The sequence below is a fragment of the Ischnura elegans genome, chromosome 5 (assembly GCF_921293095.1).
Source record: "Ischnura elegans chromosome 5, ioIscEleg1.1, whole genome shotgun sequence".
NCBI classification, from domain to species: Eukaryota; Metazoa; Arthropoda; class Insecta; order Odonata; family Coenagrionidae; genus Ischnura; species Ischnura elegans.
The window spans coordinates 86525939-86542597 of NC_060250.1; the positions used below are offsets into that span (position 1 = coordinate 86525939).

The 16659-nt window shown below is 39.3% G+C and overlaps 1 protein-coding gene and 1 long non-coding RNA gene across 2 annotated transcripts in view; one reads left to right on the forward strand and one right to left on the reverse strand.

Moving 5' to 3' along the window:
- Positions 1-3633: 3633 nt before the first annotated feature.
- Positions 3634-6466, reverse strand: LOC124159185. Its single transcript, XR_006864915.1, has 3 exons — positions 6117-6466; positions 4827-5312; positions 3634-4310 (listed from the first exon to the last, which is right to left on the reverse strand). It is a non-coding gene; the product is annotated as an uncharacterized LOC124159185 (long non-coding RNA).
- A 90-nt stretch (positions 6467-6556) lies between these two features.
- Positions 6557-16659, forward strand: part of LOC124159184 (ATP-dependent DNA helicase Q5-like) — a 30386-nt gene continuing 20283 nt past the window's right edge. Inside the window, exons 1-9 of the mRNA XM_046534813.1 lie at positions 6557-6754; positions 6846-6970; positions 7056-7220; positions 7320-7496; positions 7641-7826; positions 7942-8053; positions 9083-9194; positions 9279-9518; positions 14498-14716. Coding sequence (XP_046390769.1) covers positions 6622-6754; positions 6846-6970; positions 7056-7220; positions 7320-7496; positions 7641-7826; positions 7942-8053; positions 9083-9194; positions 9279-9518; positions 14498-14716 — 1469 coding nt within the window. The 5' untranslated portion in view covers positions 6557-6621. The remainder of the gene's footprint in view (positions 6755-6845; positions 6971-7055; positions 7221-7319; positions 7497-7640; positions 7827-7941; positions 8054-9082; positions 9195-9278; positions 9519-14497; positions 14717-16659) is intronic.

The following is a 16659-nucleotide window of genomic DNA, read 5'->3' on the forward strand; positions in this document are numbered from 1 at the left end:
AAACTAATTCTGATAAATATTATAGGAATATAATCCTTTTCCTAATAATGCTAAATGTATATAAAAAGATGTACGATGTGTTCATTTAGGCATAAAACATTTTTACTGTGGACTTACATTTATGTTTATGATTTAACATACATGATTGCATTTCCAAGATGGAAAATAGAAATTATTTAGGTTGTGCCTTCAATTGAAAAAAGCTTGCTTCTCACATATCTATATGGATTCCTGATGATTTCAAATACATTATAAAAAGCATAAATGTTATGAGCTTGATTCATCAGAATAAGGTTAATTACTTGAACTATTATTCAAAGTGGCACATCTGACATCTGCCCTCTAGACCTGTAGGACCTTAAAAGGCCTGGGTACATGTACGGTACATAACCTGTGCGCAGGGGCGCCGACTTATAAAAAATATTGGGGGGGCCCATATCGGAGGTCTTGCCCCGGGAAGAGGTTATATTCAAAGTGTGTCGCAGCACCGAAACACTAGCATGACTCACACCACTTGATTCAGTTAACCTGCTTAACCTTATAATTATTTGTTTCAACACACATTGTTGAATTTATTTTAAAAGGTAACTATCGTCAAACGTGGGAAATAAAAATTTCCAATATATTTTTGTGATTTCACAAAGCATAATATAACTTAATTATTTTCTTGAATTATTGAGAGGGCTCCGCCCCCCCAAGCGAATCTTTGAGGGGGCTCGGGCCCCCTCAGGCCCCATGGAGTCAGCGCCACTGCCTGTGCGAGTTGATGTCTAAGTGCATGAATGAGTGAAAGAACGCAAAAATTCACTGTATTCTCTGTGCTATTCTACTGACTATTTCTTTCTTGCATCAACCATCATTGGTAATTTGGCTTTCCAGGTAAGAAAACTCTTTCACCTCTCAAGCTTATTCTTTTAGTTTAATTTTAGTCTTGGCCACCTCTCTTTTGCTGCTTATTAATATCTTAATTTTCTTTTTGTTGTTTTTCAGCTGATAATTGGCGTCTGTCCTTACCATATTTGTCAAAGTCTTCCTCAAATCCTTCCATGCCTCGGCTATGATTGCTTGTTTTTGTCAGCAAATCACAGCATACTAATTTTTTCTCCGTGGATATTAAAACCCAGAGCTTGCGCCTTGATTTCATCAATGGCTTTCTTGGTGCAAACATTAAAAATTATGGGGGAAAGTGCACACCCTTGTTTAACCCCTTTTTCAATTCTTTCAACTCTTTCAATTCAATTGACACATGTTATGAAAGTCGGTTTGTTCTTCTCCATTCTCTTCTCTATGAGCAGCCTAAGAGCCAAAATTTCTTCTCTTGTGCCTTGGCTTTTCCTAAATCGGAATTGTTCTTCATCCAGGTATTCTTCTGCTCCTTCATTCTATTCTCCTGAAAGTGTTATCAGACTTATGGTCCTAAAGTCTTCGCACTTCTCTGCTCTCTTCTTTTCGGTATGGGAGTGATGATGTTCTTATGAAATTCACTATGTAAAGCTCTTGTTGAGTACCTATCACAGATTTTTTATACCATTGGGATAAGACCTTTCCTCCAGCATTTTTGATTAACTCTGCTGGAATGTCATTTATTCCTGGGGCCCTATTCTTTTGCAGGTGTCTTATTGAAGCGTCAAATTCCGATCTTAAGATGCTCTCTCCCATGTCATCCTTTTCTATTTCACTTTCCTCTTCAATAATTTTGAGCTAAGTTTCCTTACGTTGTATAGTTCCTCCAGGTATTCTTTCCATTCCTCGGCTTTGCCATCATTTTCAATAAGAATATTTCCGTACTTGTCCTTTACGGTATAACATCTTTTGCTTGGTTCCTTGAAGTGGTTCCTCACTATTCTATAGGCAGCTTCCACTTTCCCTTGTACAAGGTTATTTTGCACGCCCTTGCATATGTTCCTCATCCAAGCTTCTTTAGCTTTCCTGGCTTTGTGGCAAATCTCGTGTAACAAGCCTGTCCTTCCTCGTTATTCGCATGCTTATACTTTCTCCATTCTTCAACGAGGCCTAGGACTTCCTCTATGATCCATGGTTTTTTCTTAACTCTTTTCTTCTCCCTAGAACTTATCCAGTGGTCTCCTGAAGCCCACTTTTGTTATTTGTCCAGCTATTCTCCACTGATTTCTCTGTCTGATCTAATCCTATCTTGTTCTCCGCCACTTCCTGAAAGGCCAGTTGATTTTTTGGCTCCTTTAGTTTCTCTAATTGTCATGCGTTCTTCACTGATTTCTTTGATTTCTTGAATTTCGGATGGCATTTCATTTTCACTAGATTATGATCACTGCCGATATCTGCTCCCGGGTAGCTTTTGCAGTCCTTTATATGGTTCCTAAACTTCTTCCTCACTAAAATATAGTCCAGTAGAAACCCTCTTTTGTATCCTGGTATACAAATTTCTTCTTCACTCGTAATTCTTAAATAGTGTGTTGGCAGCCACTAATTTGTGTTCTGAGCACCAGTAATAGAAGATTATCCAGAGTTTTCTCCGCTTAACTGAGACAGTATGCTGCTTTATTGCGCAATGACTCGGCGACATTGACTCTATACTCGCGACAAAATTTAAATTTTTTCGTATCAGATTACTGATTTTTGACATTCCCCTCCTTTAGTTTAGTCTTATTATTCACAATTTTTTTTACCTATTCTTGCCTTATTCTTAAAGCTCTTGTTGTTATACTATCCATTAAAGGATTCGGATTCTGTTTCCCGACCATAAGACCTCATTAAAGTTGTTTTTAAGAGGAGATGACTCCTGTGCCAGTAGTTGGGCTTTAAATGATTGGACCTGGAGTAATGATAAAGAAGTGGCAACACCTGTGCTAAGGGTTTACAATACGAGTGGGTGTGGGCCAATTTCTAGGGATTACTGGCTTATGTGTAGCAGAGGAGACTGGACAAGTTGAACAATGTTACTTACCAAGAGCTTTTTGTTAGTGACATCTTGTACAAAACTCCCCTCTCCCCTTTCCACTATACTACTGAGCTATCGCCATTGGAAGATGGCAATGTTTCTTTGTTCCTTTCTCTGTATTCCATCCCCATCTCAGTAGTTTACACATGTCCTGAAGTCATTTTTCTCTTCACTCGCAACTAGTCAATTGAGAACTGACAGTCAAAAATCAGTGTCAGTGGTGGACATGTTGGGTGGGATTAATCTCATGTTCTACGATCTAAGAGAACCCTGAATAATTGATATTGCTCTAGTGCCAACAGTTCAATAACACTCCTATTCTTGAGTAATATGACACTTAAGGACCTTTTACTCGCTAAAAAAGTTGCTATACTGGACAAAATTATAGATTATCCCCAATGTAGTCATAGCTGTTTGGCTGAGATAACAGGGCGTCGAAATCGACAATAGCTCGGTTATTGCAGCAACAGGATAAACTAAGAGGAGAATGGAACCACAATGGAGAGCAAGCATCACCCCTAAAATACAAATGCCAAGGTAAGGATTCTGATGTTGAGGATGCTTTAAACCAATGGTTTTCAATTGCAAGCAAATGAGGGGCTTGCATCAGCGGTCCAAGGGGAACATATAAGTGTGAGGGATACATAAAACTCAAATGGTTCAAAGCGCATGAAAGATGAGTCTATATTTTACCTTAATATCAACATGTAAAATTCTTAAGTCTGAATGTCCATTTTATTTATTCAACAAATTTGTATTTAAAAGAAATGAACTACAATGTTCTACAAGAACTCATCTTTCTGATCTATTGATCCCACACCATCATACAGAGATATATCATAGATCGTTTTTATTTCCTGCTGATGGAATTCCCCTCCTGTTAATCTTAAAACATGTAAATCCATCACAGCTTTATCATGAATCTAGATGCATACCGGATTTCGTCAGAGGGCCATGTTTTTCATGGTCATGACTTTCTGCCTACAGATAGAGACGAATTTTTAATTCTAACAGGCAATACAGGAAAACAATAATCAAAATAGGTCACATAGGTTGAATAAAAACAATTTAAACCATCTTCAAAGGAGCTCATGGAGTAAACATTGGACCAATCATGTGACATGGGCAATTTACAGAAAGTATTCACATTCTCATCAGAAAAATTTCATTTGTATTGCAATATCATCTTGTTTGAGGCAGATGTTGTCGATGGCAGATGCAGAGGTGTATCTGACTCTGGTGGGTTTGTTAGTAGTTGGCTTTATATTATAAGAAGAAAGAACATCTAGTAGCTCTGATTTCTCTTTTAGAGCAATGAAGGAGGTCACAATTAAAGTCACCAGTGACAGTTAATAGTAGTTTATCAACCAAGTTGTAAATATTATTCAGGATGCTGAAAATTTTATTAAGAAACACATTGAAATTACCACTCGAAGAACGATATAGATGTAGTTGAAATAATAATATGTACTAGAATAAAAAAATTAGACCTTCATGGTCACACTACATTCAAACACCTGTTCAACATTGAGACAGTTATAAGGAAAGGTTACGGAGCTATAGTTTAAGTCAACAGAAATAAGAATTAAAACTCCATCATTTTTTAGTGTGGATCGGCAGAAAGCATCGGCCACAACATAGCCGGGTAGCTGGAATCAGTCAAGTTCATTGGCCGTGAACCAATGCTCATTAATACAGATGATATCAGGCCGGTGTTGAGAAATAAGCACTTTATACATATCAAGTAGATTGTTCCTAAGGCACTGAATATTAATATGAAGGAAGTTCAGATTTCTAGCTAACTCGCCGGCAATTTTGGCCGAGGTTTGGGAAAAAAATAGTTTCCCCAATAAACATATTTAGGCTGAAAACCAGGAGTGAGTAATTTAGCACCCAGATCATTACTTACGGTTATGCGGTACGAGGCATACTCCCCTCTAGTGACCACAAGTTGTTCAATTTTGGGAGTATCATTTGCATGATCGGGCAATTCGTCTTTAATATGCTGCAGCACACCTTCCTTCATGGTATTTAATGGAAGATTCCAGATGTGCATATGGGAAAGCTTGGGAATACCCTTCAGCGAGGATTCCTTGATTGAAGTGCCCATTCTCGGGGCCGGGCGATGTTTACGTCAACCTTTGACAGTAGTGAACACGTCAGATTTGTTAGCTGTTGCTTGTATCTCACTATCATTACACAATTCATCACGTAAAAGTGTCACACTTTGGCTAGCAGGATCGGTGGCAATGGTTTTAGAAGCCTTTACACGGAAATCATAGGACAATCCAGGAGATTGCCATCACTTTCACTACGGGCTACAGGTTGTTTGTGGGAAGCTACGAAGGGTGACAAGGTTTTAGAAAATGAAGATGTAGATTTCACAGCAAAAAATCTAACAATGAAAAGAGAAATTAATTGATTGTTGTAGCTTTTGTATTGTTGTATTCTCATTCATTCTATGTAATATTATATACAAATTAATCAAGATCTTTGAGTTGTACTTTTTATTATTTTATTAATTATTTCTTGATGATGTAATTATATTATTTTGGTTGTTTATTTATCAATGTCTAACGGACCAAAGAGTGGACGGTAATAAGTGTTTATTATTATATTATATTTTCTATGGTCCACCATAATCGTTCACACATTTAGGTATTAACTCAGATAAATAAAGGTATTAGGTCGTTGGCACATACAAAACCTGTGGCTCTTTTGAACATTTAAATAATTCTTCTTTTTCCAATCTATGGGATTTAAAATTGCAAATATTGCACATGAGTATACCCAGGATCAAAAATAAGGGTGGGGAGTTGTTGTTGTTGTCAAGTTGTAACATTTTAGCACAAACAGTTAATGAAACCAAAATTTTAAGAAAATTATCACAGCACTGTGTACATATTAGTTTATAGAATTATATGCTTGAAAACATAATGAATTTTATTTTAGCTACATGTTTTATACTAATATCATTTTTTTCATCGTTTTGAAAAAAATTTATTTCCGCTTCTTGGGGGAAGGGGGGTAGCTGCGCCCCCCCCCCCCCCCCCCCCCCCCGTTGGGTGTGCAGCGATGGGAAAAATACTGAATAAATGTAGCATGCCTCAAGCATGACTGCACACTGTCAGTTTGACAAACAATTACAAGAACAACTTTCTGCTTAAAGAAGATTAAATTCACAATTACAATTACTTACAGAACCGACAATATCCTATCATCATATGGGGGATGACTCATGTAGATAGTATAATCCATTCCAACCCTATAATCTTTGCATCATTATTTTCTAGATTCCATAACATTCATTCCAACTCCAGAGAAAATTCCAACTGGGTAACTTGCTTTTACATAGGCAAAAAATGCGGGTTACACAAGCACTAACCATGGTCGCCGAAGCTGCATGATTTCTTATATTCAACATCCATACTGCAGTAATCGAGCGCGATCATGTACACGGGTACATTTAATAATCAATTTAGTGCAGGAAAGAGACGAAATGCATGATTTAATTTATTCCGAACCGTACAATGAAAAGGAACTGGTAAGCAATACACTTTCACTGCTACTGGTCTCTGGGTCACCGTTAAAATTGGGTTCAAATTTCGCTGGTTTCAGTTCGCTCATCGTTGTTTTTATGTTTTCAAAATTTCGCGCATAAGATTGTGGGTGTTTGTTGTGTGTAATGTTTATTCCAAACCAAAATGTCTACAATAGATAATTATTTCAAATGTGAAGTGTCAGAAGATAATATCATACAATGTTTACAAGTTGTTTTCAAGCACAAAGGTTTTAAAAGCCAGACTCAGCAAAGAGCCACGGAAGCTGTTTTGAAAAGTCAGTTTGAAGAGGGTGAACGTTACCATGTTCATAATGCGCGTCTTTGGTTTCCCTGATATTTTTATTATTTTATCCACCTTATTTCCAGGAAAAAATGATGTTTTCATATCTATGCCCACGGGAGCCGGAAAATCCATATGCTATCAGCTGCCCGCTGTGATGTGTAACTCTAAAGTTACTATAGTTTTTTCTCCCTTGATTGCGCTAATTAAAGTACGATTTTATTCATGTTTCGTACCAATACTAAATATATTTGTTATAATACCGAAAAGAAACTTACCAAGTTTTCTTTATTTAGGACCAGGTTGACCAATTGAACAAACTGAAAATTAGAGCTGAAACTATTAATTCAAAAACCTTGACAGGTGATCGTACTCGCATTGTCAATGACTTGCGATCGAAAAGGCCCGATATCCGCCTGTTATATGTTACCCCTGAGCAGGCAAATACAGATTTTTTTAAGGTGTGATTGGGAATGTCCTGTTATGTGAAAGTTTTTAAGTCTGCTCAATGGGAAGTTTGTTGCTAATACCATGATATTTTTCTTTTGCCCTTTTTATAGCGGCTTCTTAATGGATTGTATAAGTATGATCAGTTGGCTTATTTTGTTGTCGATGAGGCACATTGTGTCAGCCAGTGGGGTCATGACTTCAGGCCAGACTATCAGAAACTTGGAGTTATAAGGGCTGAGTATCCGAATGTTCCATGGGTAGCATTGACTGCCACTGCCAACTCTGCTGTGAGCCTTACATTTTTTCTCTTTGCTATGGAAGTGGATACGAATGCATGCGCCAATTTTTTTAGTGTGCTAAGTACCTCTCATTGTATTAAGATTTACATTGCTTATGCCATTTAAATGAAATGCACCCTATTTTTCTCTAAGGTGGAGAAGGATATCCATAGCATGCTGAGGCTTCACGAACCAGTTGAGACTTTCAAAAACAGTTGTTTTAGGGCTAATTTATTTTATGACGTTGTGTTTAGTAATTGCATGGATGACCCAATTCTAGATCTCAAAAAGTTTATCAACAAAATTTTAATGAAAGACAGTGGAATTGAGGAGGGAAAGGTAAATTCTCATCTAATCCAAATATGTGGTGTTGTAAATGGCCACTGTTTTTGTGTTGCAGTGTATTAAGAAATTAATAATGTTAATGTATGTATTTTGATTATGATAATTGCAGAAAGAAAGTGAAGTTGGTTGTGGAATAGTGTACTGCAGAACACGAGAAGGAACAGAAGAAACTGCGAAGGATCTCACTAAAGTTGGAATACCTGCTAAAGCCTACCATGCTGGTAAGCTATAGTAATTTTATGGTACCCGATTAATACTTTTGCTCTTGAGGCTTTTTGAAGTGCTTGTGGGCCTAGTATCAAACTTTCAGTATAGAAATCATTGTCATTTGACCCTGGCTAAACACCGATTCTGAAGTGATCATGTTACTCAAATCAGGGTCTCTTAATAGCAAAAATATATGATCAGGCCTGAAGGGGTCTTATAAGAATTACATTATCAATGGCAGGCAAATAATATAATTCATGCCTTGGAAAAAAGTAAAAAACACAAAAAGTGACACCTTAAGTAATAGATGAAGAAACGTGTTTTAGCTTGGCTATATCTGACAGTTTCATTTAAAAATATGTGCTAAAGTTTCATTATTAATGTTGTCAAAATTGAATAGTGGTGCCCTGAAGTGCTATAATTTCCACCAAACTTGATTGAATAATATTATTTTGCACTAACATTATCAATATCAACCGAGAACTTAATGGCTGTATGAGAGTCAGCTGATTGCAGCCATAGAATATATGTCTCTAAAGGCCTGTTCACATGGTACATTAACCCCCATGAGTTAATGTCTAAATGTAAGAATGCGTGAATGAATATGAAAATGCACCATGTAACCACCCAACTTGTATGAATGCATGTTCCAAAATTAGAACCTGTTATAATTTGGTTCATGCATTCGTACATGTTCCGTTCCAGTCCACAAAAATCGTTTGTACAAACAGACTTTAACTCATACATGTTAATGTATTAATAGGGGTTTGGCTGTTTTGGCTCCAGGTAATAAATTGGTCATTTGGGAATGGGAAGTTCAAATACATATATCTATACATGTTTTTATTAACTAAATTATATGTAAGTAATGCTTTTCTGATGGCATTAGTTCTTATTTTTTGAAATTTTTTCTTTATATTCATTCGTTAATAATTATTATACCTCCTCACTGAAAAATATGTTGTTCTCACCTTTCATGAGTGTAATGAAAAGACTATCTGACATCAGACTTGATTTTCTTTTATCTATATTTTACATCATAGGTCTAAAAGATAAAGAAAGAGCAGCTTTGCAAGAGGAATGGATGGCTGGAAAATATCCTGTTATGTGTGCCACTGTCAGCTTTGGAATGGGAGTGGATAAGGCATCAGTGAGGTAAGAATTTCAATAAGTTTGAAAAATCACATGCTATAAATTTATCTAACATTAACCATTCTTTGTATTTCATTGTTCTTTCAGATTTGTAGTCCATTGGTGCATGCCTCAGAGTGTGGCTGGTTATTATCAGGAATCTGGTAGAGCTGGTCGTGATGGCCTTGCCTCTTCATGTCGTATATATTATTCCAAAAAGGAACGTGATGCTGTTGGCTTTCTGTTGAAGCAAGATGTTGGCAAAGCTCAGACAGATCATCGGAAGGAGGCAGCTCAGGCAGCTCTTCGTTCATATGAAAGAATGGTGCGATACTGTGAAGAAGCAAAGTGAGTTTGGTTACTTTATTTTGGCTGACCCCTTCCCTCATTGCTATCTTTACAGCACGAAAAGTTGATTTGGTTTGTTCATTTGAGCATATCAGGTGAAGAATTCTTTCTTAGTTTGCGGAGGCAAGAAGCTTCAAAATGAAGAAAGAATATACATAGTTAACTCATGTGATTTTAATGGCAGCTCTTTTCCTACATCCTCTAGGGCATTTTTTTCCTTTCTTGTGCAAGATTATGAAATAATTGCCTCGATATTACTACATAAACTTGATCTGCAGTTCAATTCTAAGTTTGCAAGAGCAGGCCCACTTATGACTCATAATGACTCAAATGAATTCAGTTATAACTAAGTAAACTTCTGGCCCCTTCAACATTGATATATGTATCTGGCAACACCATATCCTTAATATCAGCTTTGTCAGACTGCCTTTCAAAATTTTTGGAAGGAAACTAAGTATGTAACAGTTTCAATAATTAAACCCTCAGCGTCTCAATCTGCTGGTTGGTTGCATAAGTTTGGGTAGAGCTCGCATTAGACTTAGCTTCAAATTTGTGACTTTCACACATTCAAGGTAGGGCCAGATCCTTTTCTCTGAGTGATTTGTTGATGATTTTTGTTTGGAGGTATTGTGGGAGGTCACTCTGATTTGAACTAGGCACTCGAAAATAAGCAGCTAGATGCACTGTGCCTTAGCCATCAGAAAAAGCAATAAATAATTTCAGCCTTTGTAAAATTTAAAAAAAGTATTGCCACCTTCAATGTGTTACTATGATAACTGCTAAATTTTTTTCCCGAGGGACTCAGTGGTATGGGGTGCACTAAAGATTGTATCTTTCAAGCTTTTCTGGGTATCCTATCTATATACAGCCCTCGTGGTGACTGACTCACTGATGGATACAAATTCCCGACCACTTCTAGAAGTGCTGGAGAGCTGAAATTTGGCACGCGTGCGGGGAACCCGAAATGATTCGGAGAAAAAATCCGAAAACCGGAAGTTTCCGCCACGTGTCGTCGCTAGAACGACAAAATGGCCGAAATCGCGCTTTTTCCGGGGACCGTCTTCCGGTTTTTATTTTACTGCGCGCGAACCGTGCATGCCACACGGATCGTTAATGCATTTTTTGAAAGCTGGTAAATGTAGTAACGTAATTATGTTATGTCATAAGTTTCTTTTTAAGAAATTTGCTGCCAAAATGGCGTCCAAAAATTGGGTTTTCGAAAAATATTTCATAACTTCCGCTCCCCTAGTCGTAATTACAGGTGTAGGATATTGAAAATGATTATTATATATGCTCATAACATAGTCTACGAAATGTAGGTAACGTTTTTCTTTCATCGTCCTTGGTTACTGAGAATAAAATTAAAATATTCCGAAAATCACCGAAAATTACGATTTTCAAAAGATTAACACAAGGTTTTGTCAATTTTAACTCGACCGATTTCTTTCAAACTTTGTAGTTACATACAGCTATGCATTGTCTTTCAGAAAACATAAACATTTTAATAAAAGTTTAATGGATCTAACCGCGAAAAAATAAAAATGGCGGGCACTGCTAACATTTTTCAGGGACTGGTTTGCTTTTTATTGTATTACTTTCGAAATATGGATGTCATAGGGCACAATTCTTTTAGACATGACAGTAAATGAATGTGACCATATAGTACCGTCATCTTTTAACCCCCCAAAACCCCCTAAAAAATTAAAATTAGCATATAAGTAGCCTTGTCGGGTACCTTTCGTCACAATTCCGCCGCTTTTCCAATCCTTACCATTCATCGCTACGGAATTGATGTGGACGATTGATGACCGCTGGCAGTAAAAACCTATAAACCCCCGGTAAACCCACATACACCCCCCCCCCAAAAGATAAAATTTTCAAATAAGTCTACTTTTTCGGTACTTTTCGTGACTATTCCACCGCCCCCAACGACTCATCCCCCCGAAATTTATGTGAATGGATGGTGACCGCCAGGAGTACACACATTTAAACCCCCGGTATCCCCGTGAAATCCCCCCCAAATGTAAAATGTGTCATTTAGTCTCCTATTTGGGAACTTCTCGCAAACATTACGCCGCACTACCCGTCCCCTCTGAGCTCTAGATCCGGAATATTTGGTGAGGGCGAGCCACCGTAAACCATACGGAAAAAATTACCAGAACACCCCCGATTACCTCCTGGAACATCGCCGAAAAAAAATAAAACAAATTTAAACTCGCCTTTCCGTATAGTTTTCGACACAATTTAACCGGTGCCCCTACCACTTATTAAAACCCCCGATAACCCCGTGAAACCTCCCAAAAAATTTCTAATAAATAGCCTCTCCAGGGAAAAGAATCGTAAGACCACTCTTCCGGTCCCCTAGGACTTATTGGCACGGAATTTATGAGAACTTTTAGTGACCACTGGTTTAACACAAGTATAAAACCCCCGGTATTCCGTAGGAACCCCCCGAAAAAAAAATGAAAAACTTGCCATTAAGTCTTCTTTTATGGGTACTTGTCGCCACTATTAATCCGCATTGCACTACCTTTTACAATCATCGCTACATGATCACTGTGCACTTTTGGTCACCGCATGCATAACACATTAAAATCCCCGAATCCCCCTGGGCACCCCTCTCGGTGGGGAAGACCATTTATAAGGGCTAGGCGGAGCAGCCGCGGGGGGCTCCTCAACCCCAAGGCGGCGAAGCCGCGCCACAACGAGGAACTGGCGTAGGCGAGGGGGAGCTTCAGCAACCCCCGGGCGGCGTAGCCGCCCCGATGTTCAAGCGGCGCAACCGCTGTGGACTCCCCCCACCTCTGGGCGGCGAAGCCGCCCCTTAAACGAATGACGGTGAAACAGTTCCGAAATGCCCTCGCCCTCTGGCACACTAAACCCCCAGGCGGCGAAGCCGCCCTTCAGCGAGGAACGGCGAAGCCGTTCCGAGGAATGAGTGGGGCACCTCCCTACCCCCTGGCCGGCGAAGCCGGCCCCTAGCCGTGTTGAGATTATTCGAACTTCAAAAGTCTTCGAACGACCACAAATGTAGACGGCGAAGCCGGAACCGGGGTTTTAAGGGGCGGAGCCCCTTAACGAGCGCGCGGAGCGTGCGAGTTTGAACCTCTATATCCCATTCCCCCTACTTGCTACAACCTTGGATATACAGTAAACCCCTAAAAATCCGGGCTAATGATGGGGAGGAGGGACACAAATTATTTGAAAACATAGATAATCCAACCTTTCACTTTCATTTCTTATTATGTTCATAATTTACGTAAATCAAACCATATATTATTAATATACATATAGTCAGTGCTGTAGTTAGGCCGGTACGGCATACCCCCTAAAATCCAAACTCGTCATAAGCGTACCGGTTAAAATACCTTCATGGCCAGATATACAACACATGTTCAGCTGTTGGAATTTTTTGTGAGGACCGCCTAATTTTTTTCCATTTACAGCACTGCATACAGTCTGTTATTTTAGATTGCTTAAAGGACTGATTGAGAGCTTTCTTCACCCGACTGTGATCTTTTTAGCAGAGATAATGTCATTATACGTATGTATTTGTATTCCCACTATTAATATGAGGGTGTTTTTTTTCCAAACTCCGATGGGTCATGAACAGAAGACAAAGTGATTAATTAAAAATTATTTCATTGCTAAATATTGAGCACAATTGGGATGTCCTTTTGACATAATCGCCTTGGCGATTGAGGAATTGGTCATGTCTCTGCGAAAGCTTCACTATACCTTCTTCATAGGGTGTTGCCGACTATGACTTTGAATAAATTTTGCCTTTGTCCCAAAGCTCATCGTCCATTTGTAAATGCTTCCCTTCCAGCCACATCTCCATTTCGGTGTAAAATTGGAAGTCACACGACACTAGGTTGGCATTGCATGGCAGGTGATCGAAAACGTCCCATTGAAATTGCTGAAGGAGCGGTTGGGCCTCATAAGAGCTGAGATGATGGGCGCTGTCATGCATCAGAACACTTACAGAAGGGAGCATTTCCCCTCTTTTGTTTTTAATGGGTATGGGCGTAATGTTTAACTCTTGTTTCACACTCTAGCCACAGTGCATTTAAAAAAATTTCTTTTATCGGCATAAAGGTCAAGACGTCAATGCTGAAGCCATTCAGCGAGTTTTCTGGCTGTAGCTCCGCAGTGCACCCTTGGCAGGAGAATCAATTTAGGCAGTGTAGTTGATGAGATTGTTACTTACCTTAAATTTATGACTTACGGTCAGAAATGACTTGAGCGTGTGGTGCGGAGGACATGCAGTTGCCCTATTCGTGCAGCCTGTCGCTTGTAAGGTGTTTTTGCTGAGCGATCAGAAAAAAACCGCCCCCGCATATTCCAGCAAACTCTACTCCAACAAGTACCTGGCTGTGACTCATGTCTTTGCCACTCCTTTCATCTCTGCTGTCACTTCCTCCTCTACCTTCACTTCCAGTACTCCCTTCCTCTCCTGTTTGACCTTGAATTTTCGCAGGGTAAACAATACATATCCTAATCCATCATATGTTGGAAGCCTGGCTCAAGGATGAGGGCACCTCAAAACATTTGCCGTAATTGAGGAAGACCAACCACTTCTAGGCAGCAACTGATTAGTTGCAAACTGAGTCTACTCCCTTGTGTCAGGAAAAAGTAACCAAGTGCTACGTTGTGAGAGCTAGGGTGCAAATGAGACTAGACAAAATCAGGACCATTCATGCTTGAGTGCAACGAAACTCCCCAGTTGCCTTGGGTTGTATTCAACAGTCTGCAAGACCACAGCAGTAATTGCACATTTGAAAAATACCTTTGAAGATCGTAATTACATTTTTTAAATTTGCAATTGGTTTTCCATTGAAGAAATCTTCTAAAATTAATCAAGGGTTTTTTCTGCTGTTCATCATCATATGCAATACTAGTGCAGAAAATAGGGTTAAGGATGTTCTTTGACTTCTCATATGCCTAAATTAACATATTCATGTTTTACTTGTTTGCAGATGCCGTCACTCAGTTTTTGCTGAATTCTTCGGGGAAGATGCTCCTGAGTGTAAAGGGAGATGTGATGTTTGTCGTGGGGGTGTCAAAGCTGCTGAGAAAAGAGTTGAAGAGTTTTACACAGCAATTGTTCGAAATTCTTATTTTACAAATCCAGTGAGTGCTTCTGATTGCTATGATGAAGTTGAGCTTTATGGAGGTGGAAGAAAAGGCCAAAGGAGGTAAATATCTGTTGATAATGAAGTTTAATATCTTGCAGATCATGCATGTTGGTGATATCATTTCTTTTAAGGCCAAATATAAAAAGTCCCCTCACTCAACCAATTTTGCAATAGATCTTGTCAATTAAATACAGTGGAACCTCGATCTATCGTTTTTCAGGGGGATGGATGAAAAAAACGATGAATGCAGGAAAACGATCAATGCGGGAATGTTTGGCTAGGTTGGATGAAAGCTTCTCGGGTTTCCAACCGGGTCAGGGTCTGCATGGTGTAGGCCGACGTTTCGTTGGGAGACTTTCCCAACATCCTCAGGGCTGATGATGCCGTTGTCGCGGTGTTTCGATATATATACCCTCCTCCTTCACCTAGGTGGTCTCTGATTGGTCCGGGATTTTTCCTCCTTCCTCGTCCTATTTAATGCCAGGTTCCAAGCGCTACTTAGCTGCAGTCCTCGATCTCTATTTATATTGTTGGGGTGAAGACGGATCTCCACGGCTACTTTAGTTATACGGTCCCAATAGCCCCGTGTTCTTCCAAGTTGGGCAGTTTCTTCCCAGTGGATATTGTGATTTTCCTGGACACAGTGTTCAGCAATGGCCGATTTTTCAAGCTGTCCGAGTCGGAGGTGGCGTCGATGCTCCTTCACCCTCGTCTCAATGGTCCTCTCCGTCTCTCCAATATACACTTTACCACATTCACATGGAATGCGGTAAATGCCGGCTGTCTTGAGTCCAATAGGGTCCTTAGCTCGGACTAACTGATCCCGGATTTTGCGAAACGAAACGAACATGGTGTAGGCCAACGAAATGTCGGCCTACACCATGCAGACCCTGACCCGGTTGGAAACCCGAGAAGCTTTCATCCACGCTATTCACCGGGAAAAGCTCAGATTCTTTGGCTAGGTTGCCTACGTCCCTGTAAACACTGGATTTTGGCGAGTAATTATGATATTCATTAGGGGATTCAAACAATATTTTAGCTGATTTCAGGAATATTATTACTTTATCGAAACACTTAGGTCATATTGTTGATTCGACTTATATCTCTTTCAAATATCCTAAAGGAACTCGCCACATTCCTTAAAGATGTTAGCACTCCACTCTGCATTTTCAATGCCATTATGGATTTCTGTCTGATTTCTAAATTTTTATCCATCAAATGCCATTTCAAGTACACGTATTTACGAGAGCAATGTGCATGTTATGCCTAAAACAACTGCTTTCGCCGGTGCGGGAATTGTTTATGAGATGGATGAAAAAAGCCAAAAATAGTTATTTATTTGAAATGTTCCTTTCTAACAATTAAATTTTTAATATGATTGAGGCAATGTGTAAAGCGTTAACAATGGTGCGTTAATTGTCAGCGGCACGCCCACCTGACCCTCGGCTTCATCCCACTTCTTGTTTTCACCAGGTATCTCGATCTACTCCCACCCCTGCTGTCATATGCTAGCGGACAACCCGAGGCGTTCTGCAATATTCATGCATTTCTAGCCCGGATTCTTTTCTTCATCTTCATTTATTTTCAGTCCATCTTTTAAAGTTCTCACTTGTTTCTTTGGAAGGGCCATATTCCGAAGATGAATAAAAATAAAACTAATAAAAATGAAACCGAACTTTATTGAACCCACACGGAAAACACTCGCTGGTTTTAAGTCAACTCACCGTGGAAAGTACGGAACCACTCGTATGAGGTGATGTTCGGCACTAATGCCATCACGTACGGTGTAAGCGGAGCTTATTGCAGAGGGTGAAGCATGATCATATGACCGTGCAATAACTTTTTTTGTCCTATGGAGAAGGCAACTTACCCACTCATTTCTAACAATAAATAGCATAGCTCTGGATGAGCAGATGCTAGCATAATTCGTGAATTGTAACCTGATGCCCTGCTTTAAAAAAAAATGCTGCATCAACTGCCGAGAAGCTCACAGTCAGCTGTGA